The sequence below is a fragment of the Ruditapes philippinarum genome, unplaced genomic scaffold (assembly GCF_026571515.1).
Source record: "Ruditapes philippinarum isolate M1 unplaced genomic scaffold, ASM2657151v2 ctg21_1_1_1_1, whole genome shotgun sequence".
In the NCBI taxonomy this organism is placed as follows: domain Eukaryota; kingdom Metazoa; phylum Mollusca; class Bivalvia; order Venerida; family Veneridae; genus Ruditapes; species Ruditapes philippinarum.
This window is the reverse complement of record NW_026857242.1, coordinates 159025-176852: the sequence shown is the minus strand read 5'-3', so window position 1 is coordinate 176852 and position 17828 is coordinate 159025. Positions and strand designations below refer to the sequence as shown.

Genomic DNA, 17828 nt, shown 5'->3' with positions numbered 1-17828 from the left:
AATGTATTTTACAGGTCTTTCAATACAGAAGTTATTCAAGTATAGATATGTATGCACATGACAATAGACATTTAATTATTTAGAACACGTTGTCATATCAGCGACTGATGATTTTTTCATGACCTCTGTATGCATTTAAAAGAAGAATGCACGATCGGGGTTTGAAATCTTAATCAATTAAAGATAGATTAAATACGTGTGTCATCAAAAAAGGTCGTGTTTAATAATAATAATAATAATAATAATAATAATAATAATAATAATAATAATAATAATAAAGATAATAATTTAGCTCAATCAAAACGACATCTTCTATCTGCTTAGAATTTTTTTCAGATATCAATATTTAGACTGGTTTAAAATACATTCACATCAAAGGCATCTCAGAGTTTGGTAATGCTCTGATTGTCTAGTGTTTTTGTCAAGATAGTATCATACGGTTGTTTTATGTTTATCTATTCTCAAGGATTTCACCCTCCTACACCTACACAATAATGAAAATAATGTTTAAAACAATATATTTTCGCATCCTAATTGTAAAGGCAGATTCATTCAAATAACTTGCATAAAATAGATGCATGTTAATTATGAACAGTTGTCACAATTTAATCAACATCATTCAAGCTATTGTACAGACTAGGTGCAGATATCTGTTTTATTAACCAAAGATAATGAAGTGTTTTATTGTCAGTGCCAACAGATACTTCATAATATAATATGCAATATACAAAGGTTTTAAAATCATATACATTTAATCATAGTAAAATTCGCATTTTGTTTTTAAAATATTCTGAGAAAAAAACAAACACTTCATTAGAAAAGTCATAACCATGCCAAAATTAGTTTTTGTATTTTAACAAATTGAATATTTTTTGAAAATATATGAAATGAGACAAATACATGAACATGTGTATATAAACAGAAATGTCCTTGTTTTGTACCTTTCAAATGAGACTTTTGAAACTCCATTATTTTCTCGCTCATATTCCTGAAACTGAATTTTTAAACCCCTTCCCGCCTATTACAGGTACGTATTTACGTCCTGACTAATTGTAAGTTGAAAATATTGCAAATGGGCAAAGGCAAAATTATTGCTGATTGCCAATAAACTGCCAATAAACTGAACTGAACTCTTGTTGTTATTGTTACAGGGAAAAACCAATGGAAGTAAATTATGATACCAACAATCTTGGCGGTGATATGTATAACTAAGATAAGCCACCTGGCAACTTTTCAATTGTTTCTATTATTCGTTTTCTTCCTTACTTACTGTACAATTTCGCTTCCTTAAAATATTAAAAATGTGTTTCAGTTACCAACTACAACGTTAAATGGTCTTGTGAATTCGTTTCGAAACAAATTTTTATGTTATGAATACAATCTCTGGAAACAACTGAGTAAGTTAAGCATTTTTTGTATGTAAAAATGTAGAGTAATATTTTTCATAATGCGCTGATATATTCAAAGTGATGTTATTGCAATCAAAAAGCAAATGGTGAGTACTCGGGTAAAATTAAAATAACATTTTGTCATATTTGTTTTCAATTTAATTATAAACGGCACCTGAGTTATTAATAACCCTCCTGACCAATATGAATATAAAAATTTATGAGCCGTGTCACGACAAAACCAACATAGTGGTTTTGCGACCAGCATGGATCCAGACCAGCCTGCGCACCCGCGCAGTCTGATCAGGATCCATGCTATTCGCTATCAGTTTCTCTACTTGTTATAGGGTTTGTAAGCGAACATCATGGATCCTGATCAGACTGCGCGGATGCGAAGGCTGGTCTGGATCCATGCTGGTCGCAAACCCATTATGTTGGTTTTGTCGTGATGCGGCTCAATTATAAATATCCTTTCGAAAATATCGGTTCTGTTCAATTTATAAAGAGTGTGGCAGTCTTTTCATACTTTAGGCTTTTATATTTTCCTCATTAACTATTGTGATTATCAATTATTATTCAATCGCCATGTAAATAGTCAATTTGAAATATACAACTAATTTATCTGAGCTTGACAGTAATAAAATGAACATAATGTCACTTTAACTTGGTTTTGTACGAACTTTGAGTACATGATAATGTGTTGTTACAAGAGTGTTCTATAGTTGACAGATTGGTAATGGCATGAAAGTTACCTGTTATAATATATAAGTGTCTACCATCGTTTAAATAATTGGCAAAGTGATTTTGATATACATGTATATATATCATGAACAAAATAATAGCAAACTACCTATCATTCACTTCCTTATCTTAAAATGAACATGTTACAATTAATGAGGATATCCTATAATCATTGTTTACATAAAAAGATTAAATAAAATATCTAGCTCCACATATTGATGAAGACAATAAGCATGTATTCGTCAATTCATCTTAACTTGAGCAAAGGTAAATACGTATTTTAAGTTCTCTTATATGGAAATATATTTTGCGAATTTAACCATAATACAGTAAGATCGTTCCAAAAATTAAAGATCTGAAAAAATGAACTTCCAAACGCTAATGTATAAAAATCTGGAAGAAGTATGGTCCCTCGGAATTATTATCACAACAAATTACATTAAAATTGCAGACTAGCTTTAAGGGATACTGAAAAAGTGCAACATCCCTCACACCCCCTAGCACCGGCTTGAGTGGTACTCAATTTTAACACTTCATCAATGAGCCTGAAGGACCAGAAAAATTATAACAATACGAAAGTAAGGGGCAACTTTTAACAGCTGCCACAAAAATGTTGACACCTGTATGAAATTTTAAAGAAGATGGGGCCTCCAACAATGTATCGTTTGTTTGGTCATAATGTAGTTTATGTTTCATAAATTTATAAATTGCTTTCAATATAGCACATTGATGTTTCTTCAAAGTACGCGATGTTGCATGGTGGTTTGTTTTTCTTTATTTTTTTCCCCGTATAAATAACAAAAAAATAAATGCATGAATCTGTATTAAAGTAATGTACGTACAGTTCTGTTATGTTCTTATGCAAAAACCAGGAAAATTTACTTTACGACTTTGACCCTCAACAAAACATCCAGAAATGTGTAGAAATCATACCGTTTCGAATTGCCATTTAGCTAATTAATCAGATTCGTAGGTGTTCTGTCATTTCCGCCAATTTCTTTTATGTATGTCATCAAAACTTTAACGATTGGCCAATTAACGTAATGAAAGTATAAAAATGATCCCAATTGGGAAATGATACACACACTCAATTAAGTAAGCTATTTATATCATTGCTTTGTAAATAAGCGGTTCGGGAATTCGTCAATTATTCCAGGAAATCAAGAAATGATAAACTGCCTATCGAGTGTCATAACTACTAACGTTAAATATAGTTTGACACATAATATTTCGATAATTTAGTTTGACTCTTAATTTACAAATGGAAACGAAATGTGCATAATCTTCTTTTAGAGATATAATGTTTTATCGGAGGAAAGGCTATAACATAGCAAATATGTTACTTAATTATAACATTGTGCTAATCAAGGTCATGGTATTCTATTTACACATTCGCATGTTTGAACATTGTATTGCTATTCAATTTGCATGTGTATTGCATTTCATGCTCTGATATCTATCTATATATTGAGAAATATTGGATAGTGTATATTTTAGACCAAAGATAGTGAGCACATATCACATGATTAAATATTGAAGTCTTGTCCAGAAATTAGTATTGGTAATTAATTTCTGTTTGATATTTTTGTTAGATTATCTGTAGTAAAGTGTGAGATTGTTAAAAGCTCAACAAGTAGAGCACTTGGCTTAGCTCTTTAAAAGAAAGGGATTTGGAGGGATTTCAGTTGTTGTTTGTGTGTGTGTGGGGGGGCGCGGCGTGCTTGCGTATGTGTAGCCGGTTTCATAATAATTATGGTGTTCTATGTATGACGAAAACCTCTTGTGTGCAGTGCATTTAAAAAAAACAACTTCGTATTTTATGATATAGTAAGATATTCACCAAATACAGCTGTTTAAACAGATGCGGTTATCGAAACAGGATCAGGGTCCAAGGTTATAAAGATTTTTAAGCATTCTGATCTAATTTATATGATTTGTTAACATTTAAAAAAATCTGTTTTGAAAAACATGCAAATGTGAGAAGAAATTGATTTGAAAATCCCTGAAAAAAATTCATTTGATTCTTTCAATTTATAGATTTATTAAATGAAACCAATAAAGCGTGGTTGAAATACGTGACCCTGATTAATGGTTGCCTGGTGCACCTTCTGCTGTTGTTGCTTCAGTTGAAAATTGACATTATTATCAAAATGTCATAAAATGTGTTAGATGTGTCATACGAATTAAATAAGTCGAGTAAAAAGTATTCTATATTTTTATGGACTTTCTGATATATTTGTAAATAGTTATATTTGTTTATCTTTAAAACATTTCCAAGTTGTATTTAAAACTAGACTGCTTGATTGTTTTAAACAAGAATGGTTTGGAGCAGTTAGCAGAAATGGTATCCTGGATGAATACACACATTTTAAAAGATCCTTTACATAAAAGATCCTAAAATTTAAGCTTTTTCATCACCAGGTTATACGTATTTCTGCTTTCTTTCCTCGCATTCATACCGGAAGATTCGGGGAAAACAGAATACCTAGACATAAACGAATTTGTTTAAACTGTAACTTACATGACATAGAAGATATTTACCACTTTGTATGTATATGTCCTTGTTATCGAAATCTTAGAGTAAAGTATGTACAGTAAATGATAATATAATATATAAAAGACCGTCTGTATTCAAATTTTATGAATTGTTAAACAGCAATGACAAAAAAGAACTATGTAATTTAGCAATGTACCTAAAAGAAGCTTTTAAACATAGAAATAATATAAATATGGTAGTACAATAATGTCACATGCAAATTGTATTTTATGAAGTCCGTTTCACCATGTTTATTAACTATGATAAGTTGTATTGTAATACACTTTCACTCCCCTGTTATTTGTAGATTTGTATGAAAACAAAAATTGTATCGCTTCGAAACGCTTTAATCATGTGCAGAATATTTATAAACTTGTTAAACTTGTTATGAACATAAATTGGCTGTGCGTCACGTAAAGTACACATTTAATTTCAATAACTCATACTTTACAAACATGTAAAAGCTATCTTAAAATCATAAATTATGTTACTTTATGGTAATGAAACACCACGACTGATTAATTTTTTCACAACCGCTCACATGTCCATCTTTATGACACATAACGGGCCAGCTTGACAATGAATTAAGTCAAAGAAAATGTGTAATACCGATTATATAAGATAATATTATTTACATGAAAAGAAATATCATCAACCTAGGTTCTACCTAAAACTACGGACCTTTTAATTGTCAATGAAGATCCGTGCTAAAACTTTAAATACTGATAATAATTTTTCGTAAGATATTTAAACAGGAGGATATTTACCTCATAACTTCAGATGAAAGCTTTTATATCGGAAAAGTGTGCATCAATAAAGCTTTTCAGGAATTATCAAATTAATATTAATATATCAAATTCACACCTTTATACATTGCTTGGTTTTCAAAATCCTTGGCCACCACTATTCACCTGATTGTTTATCCCTTGAATTAATAATCTAAACAGAATATTCATAAGAAATATTTAACTCTGATAAAAATGCATGATAATGGCACTGACACATTTTTAAAAATAAATAAGTCTGAAGGTAGGGAACTGTACGTACATATTGCTGGTAAGTGAAAGCTTTAACATGCTGGTTAATATGAGTATGTATCCAAGATGGCTGTATTGTAGTCTACTATCCATGTTGCTATATATACAAACCGTCTGTCTCTTTAGCATTTATGAGACTATTAATATTTTACTGTAGATATACTGAGGGACTCTTGTCATACAGTTATTTATTCAGCTACCCTTGAAATCTATTCTGCGTCTGCAGTGACCTTGAGTAAGGATATAAAATACCTTTTAACAAATTTTCTCAAGATGTATATGATCGAGTTTTGTTGCGTACATTCATTTTATGCCATGTTTGGCTTATAATTTAGAATATATTTCACATTCAGAAGTCAGGGAAACTATGTGTGGGGGTGCTTCAACTCCTTTAAAAGCCCCCCCCCCCCGCACTCTCACTCCTCCACCCACCTGCACCAACGGTACAGTATAGGTTCGTGTTTGAACAGTGTTCTAACGCATAAATATTAGCTATTCGCACAATAATCTAAAATATTTAGATTGCTTGGTGTGCCTTATCACAGATATATACTCCATGGTCTTATAAAGCGGCCAATAGACATTATAAGTAAAAGTAGATTAGGCCTACAAATGTAATTAGTGGCAGTTGTAAAATCTACTGGTGAAATTGAAATCTTTCCCGTGCCATGATGAAAATTATTTTCTAAACTGGCTTTCATTTTTGTCGGTTGACATCCACGACAGTAACATGATGTAAATATCATGTTTTTGTAATGATTGGTTAACAATTATAGAAGAAGGTCACATGTAACACGTGTTGCGGACTAAATTTTAAATTTCGCGGTCATAAAGATTGCAATCGTAATTATCACAACATTAGTTTAATTACATCTACACCGGCTCCGTAACTACAGGGGCGAATAACCGAGAAAAACCAAGCGAAAATATTTGAACAAGAAAGAAGAGAAGCTAGGTCTGTTTCAGGATTATCTTTGTGTATTATTTATCTACATAGTTTTGTGCTCAAAATTTATCATAAGTCAGATTGGAGGTTAAATCACAATCCTGTTGAAATACATGTTATGTGACTTTGATTCGTTACCGATATAATTCGTACCAAAGCATATCTTACAGTGTGAATATAACTTGTACCGTGATATTAATTGTACCAGGATTGCTAGAATATTTCAAAATGTTATCTACATTTATTTTCAATGTTTTAATTTTATTAACATTATTAAATTGTGCAACCATTAATATTACGGCTGTCATTGAATATCGCAATATCGATGTATCATCAGTATTCGTCATCTGATACCACAGGCACTAGACACAATTATTTTACCCATATACGCTCATAGAACTATATAATATGAAAAAGGCAAAGCCTCAAAGCGAGCTCGATGTACTTTTTACATGAAATAGTATGAAATAATCGCTCATTTTTATTTCAAATGCAGTGACGAGTGCGTGTGACGTCACAGGTACTGTGTTAAATATGGCTCCACCCCTGTCGTTAAATGAATAACGAGTTTTGAAAACGTTGATAAAACTTTGTTTGTTTATTTTATTTCACTCTATAATTTTTCAAGCGAAATAAAGATTATCAAAAGTGAAATAAATGTAAAACTTAAAACATTTGCGACATTAAAATAGCGTACTTGATTTGATTGTTTTGCACGTGCTGTTTGGCCCTACATTGTGACGTCACGTAAACAATACTTTAAACGTCTGTACAGCGTTAACGACTGATTAAAAGATATTGGTGTTCGGATTCATTTTCTTAGTTAGACCATTTTCTTTCATTTTAGATAGTTTTCACAACAAAATTCGACAAAAAATTGTTTTTATTTATCGGATTTTTCAATCAAAATGGCGCCTTCAATTTTCATTTTACATTTTCCATTTTAAAACTGTCATTCGAGATTTTATACACAGCTTCCGTTATTCTGGTTCCCTGTTCAATTATGGTGACCAGTCTACATATCCGTTTTCAGTCAGAATTCCTCAGTTTTTATCGTTATCTTTAAATTCGAAAAGTTGCGATGTGTCCAATTCGGTACTCAGGGTTCGACACTAACTGTTTTGACCAGGGATCCCATAGGAATCCCTGAGATTTAATTCAGGGATTCCTCCTAAATGTCAGGGATTCCTCAGATCAAAATAGTAAAATATGGAGGCGAAGAATAACAAGGGAGTGCAGCAATTTGATTTCAAATTCTTTTCATTTTTGAGACTACATACAGGATATATTGTCTTGTTTCAGATGCAGAAAATGTAGTTTATGAGCCCTTTGGAAAAAATGCTATTTAAATATTTAAAAGCGTTTCAAAGTGTTAACTTTACTAGTATATATATATATATTTGGACTGCTAAGATAAATTAAAACATAATATTATATTTTTACATGAACATGGAAACAGAATAACATTAAGCTCACTGAACAAGAGTTCGATTTGAAAATAGCTATCTTGCTAAAACCTGTTTTCTCCCTGGAGTTGATCATTGTGAACCAGTTGCTGTATCTAAATGAAGGTATAGTGCAAGTGACTTGACAAGGTGGTTTGAATTTTTGAAGTTAAATAGGAACTGGGGAAACATTTTCCCAGATAGCCTAGGGTTCACTGAAATAGAGCCCACTTATCATATGTAGATCTTTAAAAAGTGGAAGACGGACAAAACCCCCCCCCACCAGTTAAAACCCCACCACTCAAAATTTTATAGAGTGGACAAAACCCCACCACTAAATTTTATAGAGTGGACAAAACCCCACCACTAAATTTTACAGAGTGGACAAAACCCCACCACTTACCAATTATTGGGCAAGATTTGATGAATTGAAATGTGGTATATAATATATAGTACACATTTTCACATTTTATTTTTTAATTTCAATATAACATTTGTGTAATATAAGAGATTATACAAATAATTTACAAACTGTTAAATCAACATTAAAGAGTAGTCATTTATTTGAGACTGTGTTACATTTATGACCTTGAATTATCCATTATTTTTAGTTTCTTCAAATTCATTTCTTCAATTTATTTATATAAAAAAAAACTATTAACTATTAATCAAGAATGTAGCACATACTCATCAATAAATGATTAAAAACTGGCACATTTTTATAGCACATTTCTAATTCATTCAGTTCAGTCAATTTTCCTTCATTGTACTTCATTGTACTTAGTTTAAGTGGATACTGTGGCTGATAGCCTGAAGAAACTCGGGTACAGTCTTCTCCTTATTGATGAGTTGTTCACACATTCTTTTGAGTTTCTGCTGATGCACAATTGTTTGTTTTTTAACATGTTTACAAAAAAGTTTTGTCCACTGAAGTGGTGGGGTTTTGTCCACTCTATAAAATTAAGTGGTGGGGTTTTGTCCACTCTATAAAATTTAGTGGTGGGGTTTTGTCCACTCTATAAAATTTTGAGTGGTGGGGTTTTAACTGGTGGGGTTTTGTCCTACATTCTTAAAAAGTTACAGGTAATGATTAGGCTCCATATTCCAGAAAGGTCTGGTATGGATAACTGTCTATAATTATTTACTTTCATGTCATTTTTAAGGAAATTCTTAATTATGATCACTTTAAAAGAATATTTGATTTCATTTTACATTTTTGTGTTTAAAAGGAAAAATCCCATAGATTGTTGTAAATTAAATATTTTGATAATTTTTTACTTAAGCTAATAAAAATATCAAGAAACAGTTTTGTTTGCATTACAAGTACGGTACCTTTAAATGATTTCATTTTTAAAAATGATAAGTTGCTCCAAGTCCATGACAGGATGTGCAATATCCAAATTTATTGTTCTCAATTTTTACACTGAAATGTCCGATCCCTTTCCTCCCTGTGTATTGATTTTTTTGTAAGTTTTGACACCTGTCACATCAAAGGCACTCACCCCATACAGCAGTCATGTAGCTCACAACACTGATTGGCTCAAAGCACTGTCAGATGAAATATACGTCATTTGCTGTATATTTCGTCATTTGCTGTATGTTTCACGTAAGGATTTTTGTATTTCTTGTCGGTAAATAATGCGTGACCTTGATTGACCTTAGACTTTAGTTAGACAATGTTTTTTTAGCATTGAAGGCTGTGAGTTTCAAAAAGGATTTTAAACTTAAAAGTATGGATTCTTTTTATTTTGTTTATTGTGTCGCCTCTACGGAGTAGTGGCGACATATAGGGATCACTTCTCCGTCGTCTGTCTGTCCGTCTGTCTGTCCGTCTGTCCGTCCGTCCGTCACAAAACTTGTCCGGACTACCCCTCATAAACTACTGGTTCAATTTCATCCAAACTTTACAGGAATGATCAGTATCAAGTCTAGTTGTGCATATTGTCAGCATTTTCCGGTTCAATGATTTTTGTCAGAGTTATGGCCCTTTAATAATTTTTAATTTTAAAGTTTGTCCGGACTACTTCTCTTATACCACTTATGCAATTTCAATGAAACTTTACAGGAATGATCTGTAGCTCAAGTCCTTGCGCATATTGCAAGGGTTTTCCGGTTGAATGATTTTTGGCTGAGTTATGGCCCTTTGATAAAAAGGTATTTTTTTCTGTGTGTTGCCAGATACACAATAGCTTGTCCGGACTACTCCTCATAAACTACTGGTGCAATTTCATCCAAACTTCACAGGAATGATCAGTACCAAGTCTAGTTGTGCATATTGTCAGCATTTTCCGGTTCAATGATTTTTGTCAGAGTTATGGCCCTTTAATAAATTTTATTTTTAAAATTTGTCCGGACTAGTTCTCTTATACCACTTATGCAATTTCAATGAAACTTTACAGGATTGATCTGTAGCTCAAGTCCTTGCGCATATTGCACGGGTTTTCCGGTTAAATGATTTTTGGCTGAGTTATGGCCCTTTGATAAAAAGGTGTTTTTTTCTGTGTGTTGCCAGATACGCAAAAGCTTGTCCGGACTACTCCTCATAAGCTACTGGTGCAATTTTATCCAAACTTTACATGATTGATCAGTACCAAGTCTAGTTGTGCACTGTCCGTCTGTCTGTCTGTCTGTCACAAAATTTGTCCCAACATGAAATTGGCCATTATGAGGCGACACATGTGATTACTGATCGCTCTTGTTAATTATACTTTTGCTGTAGTCTACTGTAGGGAGAAAAAATACACCAGTTATCTTTTTTTCACAATTTTGACGAACATTTACAATGGTCACAAGTGCCGAATTTTGGCAATAAAAAAACGAGCGATCAGTAATCACATGTGTCGCCTCATAATGGCCAATTTCATGTTGGGACAAATTTTGTGACAGACAGACAGACAGACGGACAGTGCACAACTAGACTTGGTACTGATCAATCATGTAAAGTTTGGATAAAATTGCACCAGTAGCTTATGAGGAGTAGTCCGGACAAGCTTTTGCGTATCTGGCAACACACAGAAAAAAACACCTTTTTATCAAAGGGCCATAACTCAGCCAAAAATCATTTAACCGGAAAACCCGTGCAATATGCGCAAGGACTTGAGCTACAGATCAATCCTGTAAAGTTTCATTGAAATTGCATAAGTGGTATAAGAGAACTAGTCCGGACAAATTTTAAAAATAAAAATTATTAAAGGGCCATAACTCTGACAAAAATCATTGAACCGGAAAATGCTGACAATATGCACAACTAGACTTGGTACTGATCATTCCTGTAAAGTTTGGATGAAATTGCACCAGTAGTTTATGAGGAGTAGTCCGGACAAGCTATTGTGTATCTGGCAACACACAGAAAAAAACACCTTTTTATCAAAGGGCCATAACTCAGCCAAAAATCATTCAACCGGAAAACCCTTGCAATATGCGCAAGGACTTGAGCTACAGATCAATCCTGTAAAGTTTCATTGAAATTGCATAAGTGGTATAAGAGAAGTAGTCCGGACAAACTTTAAAATTAAAAATTATTAAAGGGCCATAACTCTGACAAAAATCATTGAACCGGAAAATGCTGACAATATGCACAACTAGACTTGATACTGATCATTCCTGTAAAGTTTGGATGAAATTGCACCAGTAGTTTATGAGGGGTAGTCCGGACAAGTTTTGTGACGGACGGACGGACAGACGGACAGACAGACAGACGGACAGACAGACGACGGAGAAGTGATCCCTATATGTCGCCATACTTTTGCTGTAGTCTACTGTAGGGAGAAAAAATACACCAGTTATCTTTTTTTCACAATTTTGACGAACATTTACAATGGTCACAAGTGCCGAATTTTGGCAATAAAAAAACAAACAACAAACACTGGATAACTGTACAGTAGCTACCGCTGGTATTGCCGATCAACACATATTTGAAGTACACATCGCTTGTGTTATAATTATACGATAATTACATTTCTTTTTTGAATTTTCACAACTCTATTTTATGAAGTCAATGCATGATATAAAATTATACAAGAACGTTTCTTTAGTCAAAACTTTTTTGTCATTATATATCGCAAATGAGTTGATAGCAGTCACTGCACAAAGAAAAACTAGCGTACATAATTCAAAAGTGTAGATTTTACCGGCGGGGTTTTTCTTTTCTAAGTTCTTGAACCACTTTTCTTGAATATTTGTGATTCAATGACATTAATTCAGAAAATTTCAAAAATTTACACAGCAATTTTTCAGGGATCCCAACGGAATCCCCAGCTAGGAATCACAGGGATTCCTCCCGACTTTTTGGGATCCTCGGAATCCCGGGACCCCGTTAGTGTCGAACCCTGGTACTACTTCGGACCAAAGTTTTCAAAACCATCGCTTAGCAGGTACTTGCGTTACCGTAAAGCTCGCTTTGTGAGCAGGCCCTTCGGGCCAGCTCGTCGAGCTCGCTATAAAGAATAAAGGCCCCTAACAAGAGAAAACTATCATGCAAAACAAACAAAAACTGTTCTGTAAAAATACACCAGATCACTATTTTGTCTTTGTGGTCGTCTCTAGGGATAATTTATCCTATCATAAATACTTTTTACTTCATCGAAATCACTCAAAATGCTCCAAAATACGAACAAGTTTCCAAATTTCACTGAAATGTCATTGCATGTCGTTTTCGACGTCCAAGCGATGCGAGTAAACAAAGGTGAATTCTGGTCAATTTCTACAAAATCAACGAATAACTGTTAAAATTTTCACATACTTTCTTTAAAACACTTGTTTACAGTCAAACTGCGAAGTCTTTACTTCTCAACTGTCCGATGATAACGCCAACAAGCAAATAAAATAAAAATTATTGACAGCTCCGTACCAGAGAGTAACCATTTCCTACTTTACCGCACTGAATATAATGTCAAGTAACCATTAGATAAGCGGGAAATCCGAGTTCTTCCGATTTCGCGCTAACCAAACGTTACTTGGGTTCGAATCCTGACAGGGACTTAGGATTCTTTCATGTGAGGAAGCTATCCAGCTAGCTTACGGATCGTCGGTGGTTCTACTCAGGTGCCCGTTCGTGCCTGAAATAATGCACGGAAGGGCACCTGAGGTCTTCCTCCACCAGTAAAGCTGGAACGTCGCGATATGACCTATACTGTGTCGATGTGAAGTAAAGCCCAAAACAAACAAACAAAATCTTCTTTTGGTTTTAAAACATCACAACAATAATGCACAATGCAAATTACATTTGATTATATCTAGAGCTTTTGAAGAAATTGTTTAAATTTGTTAAAAAATATACTGTGATGCATATTTGAAAAACAACAGCAGGGCTCATCCTGGGGGGAAATTTTAGGGAGAAGTGACTTCCTCGTGAAAAATAGGGAGAAGGGAAACAACTCAATGTGCATGGCTATACATCCTTTAACTATAATATAAACACAGTCTATTTATCAGCTATTTATAAGCTTTCTCTAAATATTTGTTTATATATTTTCATGTAGATTTATTGATAATAATGTGTAAGAAAAAGTATGATGAATAAATTAATTTTATATTATTACTTTCCTCACTTTTAATAGAAGTTAAAGTTACATTGGATATTGCTTAACAATATCTGTCTATTCTGTTAGAATGATTACAGAAATTCTTTTATGATCTTGTAAGTTGTAACAGTGCGGTATACCGTACCCCGGATATTGCTCGATATTATGAGGACTTTCATCCCATTTCGCGACTTTGAACGAGGAAAGAAGGTATGTTTAGTGACGATATTTAGTTATTTTGAATTGGTTTGATATAAATTTTGTAGAAAAACAAATACTACGATAATTTCTCTAGTTACTGAAACTCAAAAAATGTTGAGAAATTGCTTTGAAATATAATTAGGAGGTAAAATTCGTCTCTTTGCTCACGTGATAAATGAGCTCAGATCAGTCAAATTTGATGTTTTTGTGCATATACTTCCTTAAAAGAAAAACTTGAATCGAGTGAAATGTGATAATGATGATAATGTTTATGTTGTAAATGTTCAATCAACAATAGAACCTCAGATGACAGTGCATTTAGAGAATAAATGCACATGTCAGTGTACCGAGTATTGCGTTGGAGTTGCCCGCCGGTGGCACGAGTATTGCTTTTAGTGTAACGAGTATTGGTTTTAATGAAGAGTAAATGCAAGTAGTAAACACAAAGTATTTACCACATTTAATTTTAAATATTTCTTACTGTGTATACTTATTTACACTATATGTGCAGAATATGCAGAATTCGGAGGTACTTTACTGAAAACATCTGCGAATAATCCAGATTTACATTCCTGCTCGTGAAAAATCTCAGCCGAACGAACTCAGCAATTTTCTGTGTTTGAAATGTTCTCGTTGCTATCGAAGGATCAACCTTTCCAGAATTTGTTAATAATTATTGCATATCTTACTTTAAATAGTAAAAAAATGCATCCAAAGTGCATTAATACTGCCTCAATATTGTTAATATTAGACGGTATTGAGCAAGTGTGCCAATATCTAATATCAACCGACTTCCTTCTATGCCAAAAATCCATATAAAGGTAACTTTCGGGCATTTTGTACCTGCACTCTAGCAACGGCAGACCGTCTGCACGTGAAATTTTGTTACGCCATTAGCAATGAGTTACCGTATGACTGCCGAGCGGGTACAGCTCAAAAACCGAATAATAGATTTTGATAAGATTATGATAAAGGGCAGCAGATGCAATAAAAAGGTTATGTTCCTTATAACCTTTTACCTCATAAAGGCGTGTTTTGAAGGCTTTACACCCCACCCCTTTTGAGGCCTCAAATAGTGTAAAACATGCGCTATTTAGGCCCCAAACACGGTTTTTTCGTTTGAGAAATGTTGTTCAAAAGAGTGATCACTTTTTCGGCGCCACCCCCATTAAAAAGGTACATCAAGGGGGTTACGCAGGGGGGGGGGGGATGTGCCCCCTTCTGTTTGGGGGTTTGAAGTGGGGCAGTAGCCCCTCTAATCGCCGAGAAGACTTGGAACTTGTGGGGGGCTAAATGGCCTCAGGTCTATTTAAAGGTACCGTGTAATAAACGCCGAAAACCTAAGACTTTATCTCAATCAATTGAGAAGTTGGTGCACCTTGAAATCAGTTTTGATGGGAAAAAACAACGCAAAATAGAGGTTTTTGGCAATTTTGAGACGCCCCCTACCCCGTTGCCATGATAATTGGAAATTTAAAATTGAGCATGCTATTCCACAGGCTATGGTCCAGCTAACATTTGTGCCCTGTTTGATCAGTATTGAAGCATTTTTTATAGTTTCATAGCAGTTTGAACTTGTAACAAGAGGCTTAATTATAATTTAATGAAAACAGCCATTTTTCGCATTATGCTCATGCAGTAAAAGGTTAAGACGATACCGGCATGCTTGGACGGCATAAGCCCTCAGGCCAATATTTTATTAAGTGCGTCGATATGTTTCTTAAGGCAAACTTGCCCTGTAAAAACCTATTATCAATTTCATCTAAATATTTTTTTTATTCTTGTCAATTTCAGAGATGGGTCTCCTTGATCAAAGTGTCTTGAGACATGTATTTAAAGTTTTTTATCGTCAATTTTGATGGTTCTACCTTGCTTCCGAGCCTGCACATACTTAATTTCATCCATAGTGTGATTTTCAACCAAATTGGAAATTAAATCTCTGTATTTTGCCCGTAGGAAAAGAACAGTAAAAACACTGAAAATGCACTGTTGAATCTGAAATATTTGAATAAATATCATATAAACAGTACATTATCAGAAAAATGAAATTGAATCGATAAACAGACGTGAAAATTAGACAAAAATATCGAGTTTCCATACTAATGTGCTCATTCTGTTTTGCAATACTCTGTACACTAAAGTTGGGCTATTTTGCAATACTCTGTACACTTAAAATCAATACTCGGTACACTGTCTTGTATCTTTTTTGGCCTGTATCTTTTTGTACTTTCACACTTTTTGCCTGAAATTTGGACAAGGCATACTTGGATTGTGAATAAAAAAATTGCTCGATTCAATTTTTTTTATATTGGTAATATAATAATTTCTAACGATTCTACAGTATCGCGGTCAGTATTTTCTAGTGAGCAGCGGATCGTTTAGGGGTAGTTTAATCAATTTTACAAATACCTGTAATACTTTTACGTCTTTTAGAGCTACAAAAATACCTCTAGATATATAAAAACCGTTTAGATAAATGAAATAGCCATTAGTTTGGAAAATATCGTCGCTGAACTTACCTTCGTTCCCCGTTCAAAGTCGCGAAATGGGATGAAAGTCCTCATAATATCGAGCAATATCCGGGGTACGGTATACCGCAGTGTGTAATGTCACATTAAATTATGTGCATATAATTATGCTTATAAAACAATTTTCAAACATCGAAGAATATGTAAAATATGTTCTGCAAACATTTGTGCACATTATATTTGATCACTAAAATTATATACATTCAATTCTTATTGAAAATTTGACTGAGAAATTATAGAAAATAAATTTCTAATTACCTCCCTTTATTTTCATGAAATGTTTAACTCTAATATCTTTATAAATAATGCTTTTTGAAATTTACAATATTGATAAATCTTAATCTGTAACAGCAGATAGAAAGTATGGGGGTCTTTTAGTATAACTTGGTACCAAAAAGTATTTACGGGTACCATAAATTCACTGAATTCACCTACAAGTCTAGTACCCAAAAAGTTTGTACACATACATTAGAAGTTCTCCCTTTAAGTTAAGAATTTTAAAATCCATCTGTCTGACGTCATTTTAAGTATCAATAAATATTTGGCTAAGATATACATGTCCTTATTTATGAAGCATAAATCAACTTTTTAATTATTTCTTTTTACACAGATAAAGAAGAAATGACACTTTTATACTAGTTTTTGGAGAAATAAGTCTGCAAACATGGACCGCAGTGTTGGGTAAGTTAATGTTTCCATATTTCATTTTGTATCTTTAATGCTGAGAACTTTCAGAACAAATAAAAAAGAAATAAACTGATCAGAAAAAATTGATCTGAAAATGTATTCTGTTTTTATATTTGATAAAGGATTTGGAAATTCAGCCAGACTTGTCCTACTTGTAGGGAAATTTGTCTGCCAGATCTGTTCCAAATGTGTAAAAAAACATCTGTCAAAAATACAGCTGTGTCAATGGACAAATGAAATAAAAGATATTTTTTTACATCAGTGACTTGTATATAATTAGTTTTATTATGATTTAAGTAACAAAATGCCACTGTACATTAATTTATTTTTTTTCCGTATTTTATATATACTGTATCAATATGTTTTGCAATCATTGAACAGATCAAGGCTGCAGAACATGTTCCAGCAGTTGGAGAAAATTGGAGGAAAAGCAGCCAAACATCAGACAGGGGAAGACTTGCAGCAGATCAGATATGTAACATGTAAAATATTCCAGATTATCACTACTCAGGGTAAGTCAGAAATTTTTTCGTAGACTTCAGTATAAAAAACAAAATCTGTATAGTTTGTTTACTTACTGGTTGGTCCTTAAATAACAGCAACTCTTGGTATGGTTATTTGTCTAAACTATAAATTTCATGATTTACTGTTGGATGAAAGTCCTTTTTGATGCTTTCATACATTATTTCATGCAAGATGTAGTACCTCAGGTAGAACCATAGATATACAATTGATACCCTTTCCTAAATTAACATATAACAAAGAACTCAAACAGTCAGATTCAAATCATGTGTTAA

General features: G+C 33.2%; 1 protein-coding gene across 2 annotated transcripts in view; it reads left to right on the top strand.

Moving 5' to 3' along the window:
* Window positions 1-1372: 1372 nt before the first annotated feature.
* LOC132749165 (cytosolic carboxypeptidase 1-like) overlaps window positions 1373-17828 on the top strand; it is a 43147-nt gene continuing 26691 nt past the window's right edge. Inside the window, exons 1-3 of one of the 2 annotated variants that reach the window (XM_060738865.1) lie at window positions 1373-1397; window positions 16955-17025; window positions 17413-17543. In XM_060738865.1, the coding sequence (XP_060594848.1) occupies window positions 17009-17025; window positions 17413-17543 (148 nt within the window). In that variant the 5' untranslated portion in view covers window positions 1373-1397; window positions 16955-17008. Of the gene's footprint in view, window positions 1398-6578; window positions 6658-16954; window positions 17026-17412; window positions 17544-17828 lie in introns of those variants that run through there. The other variant, XM_060738864.1, reaches the window with a different exon arrangement.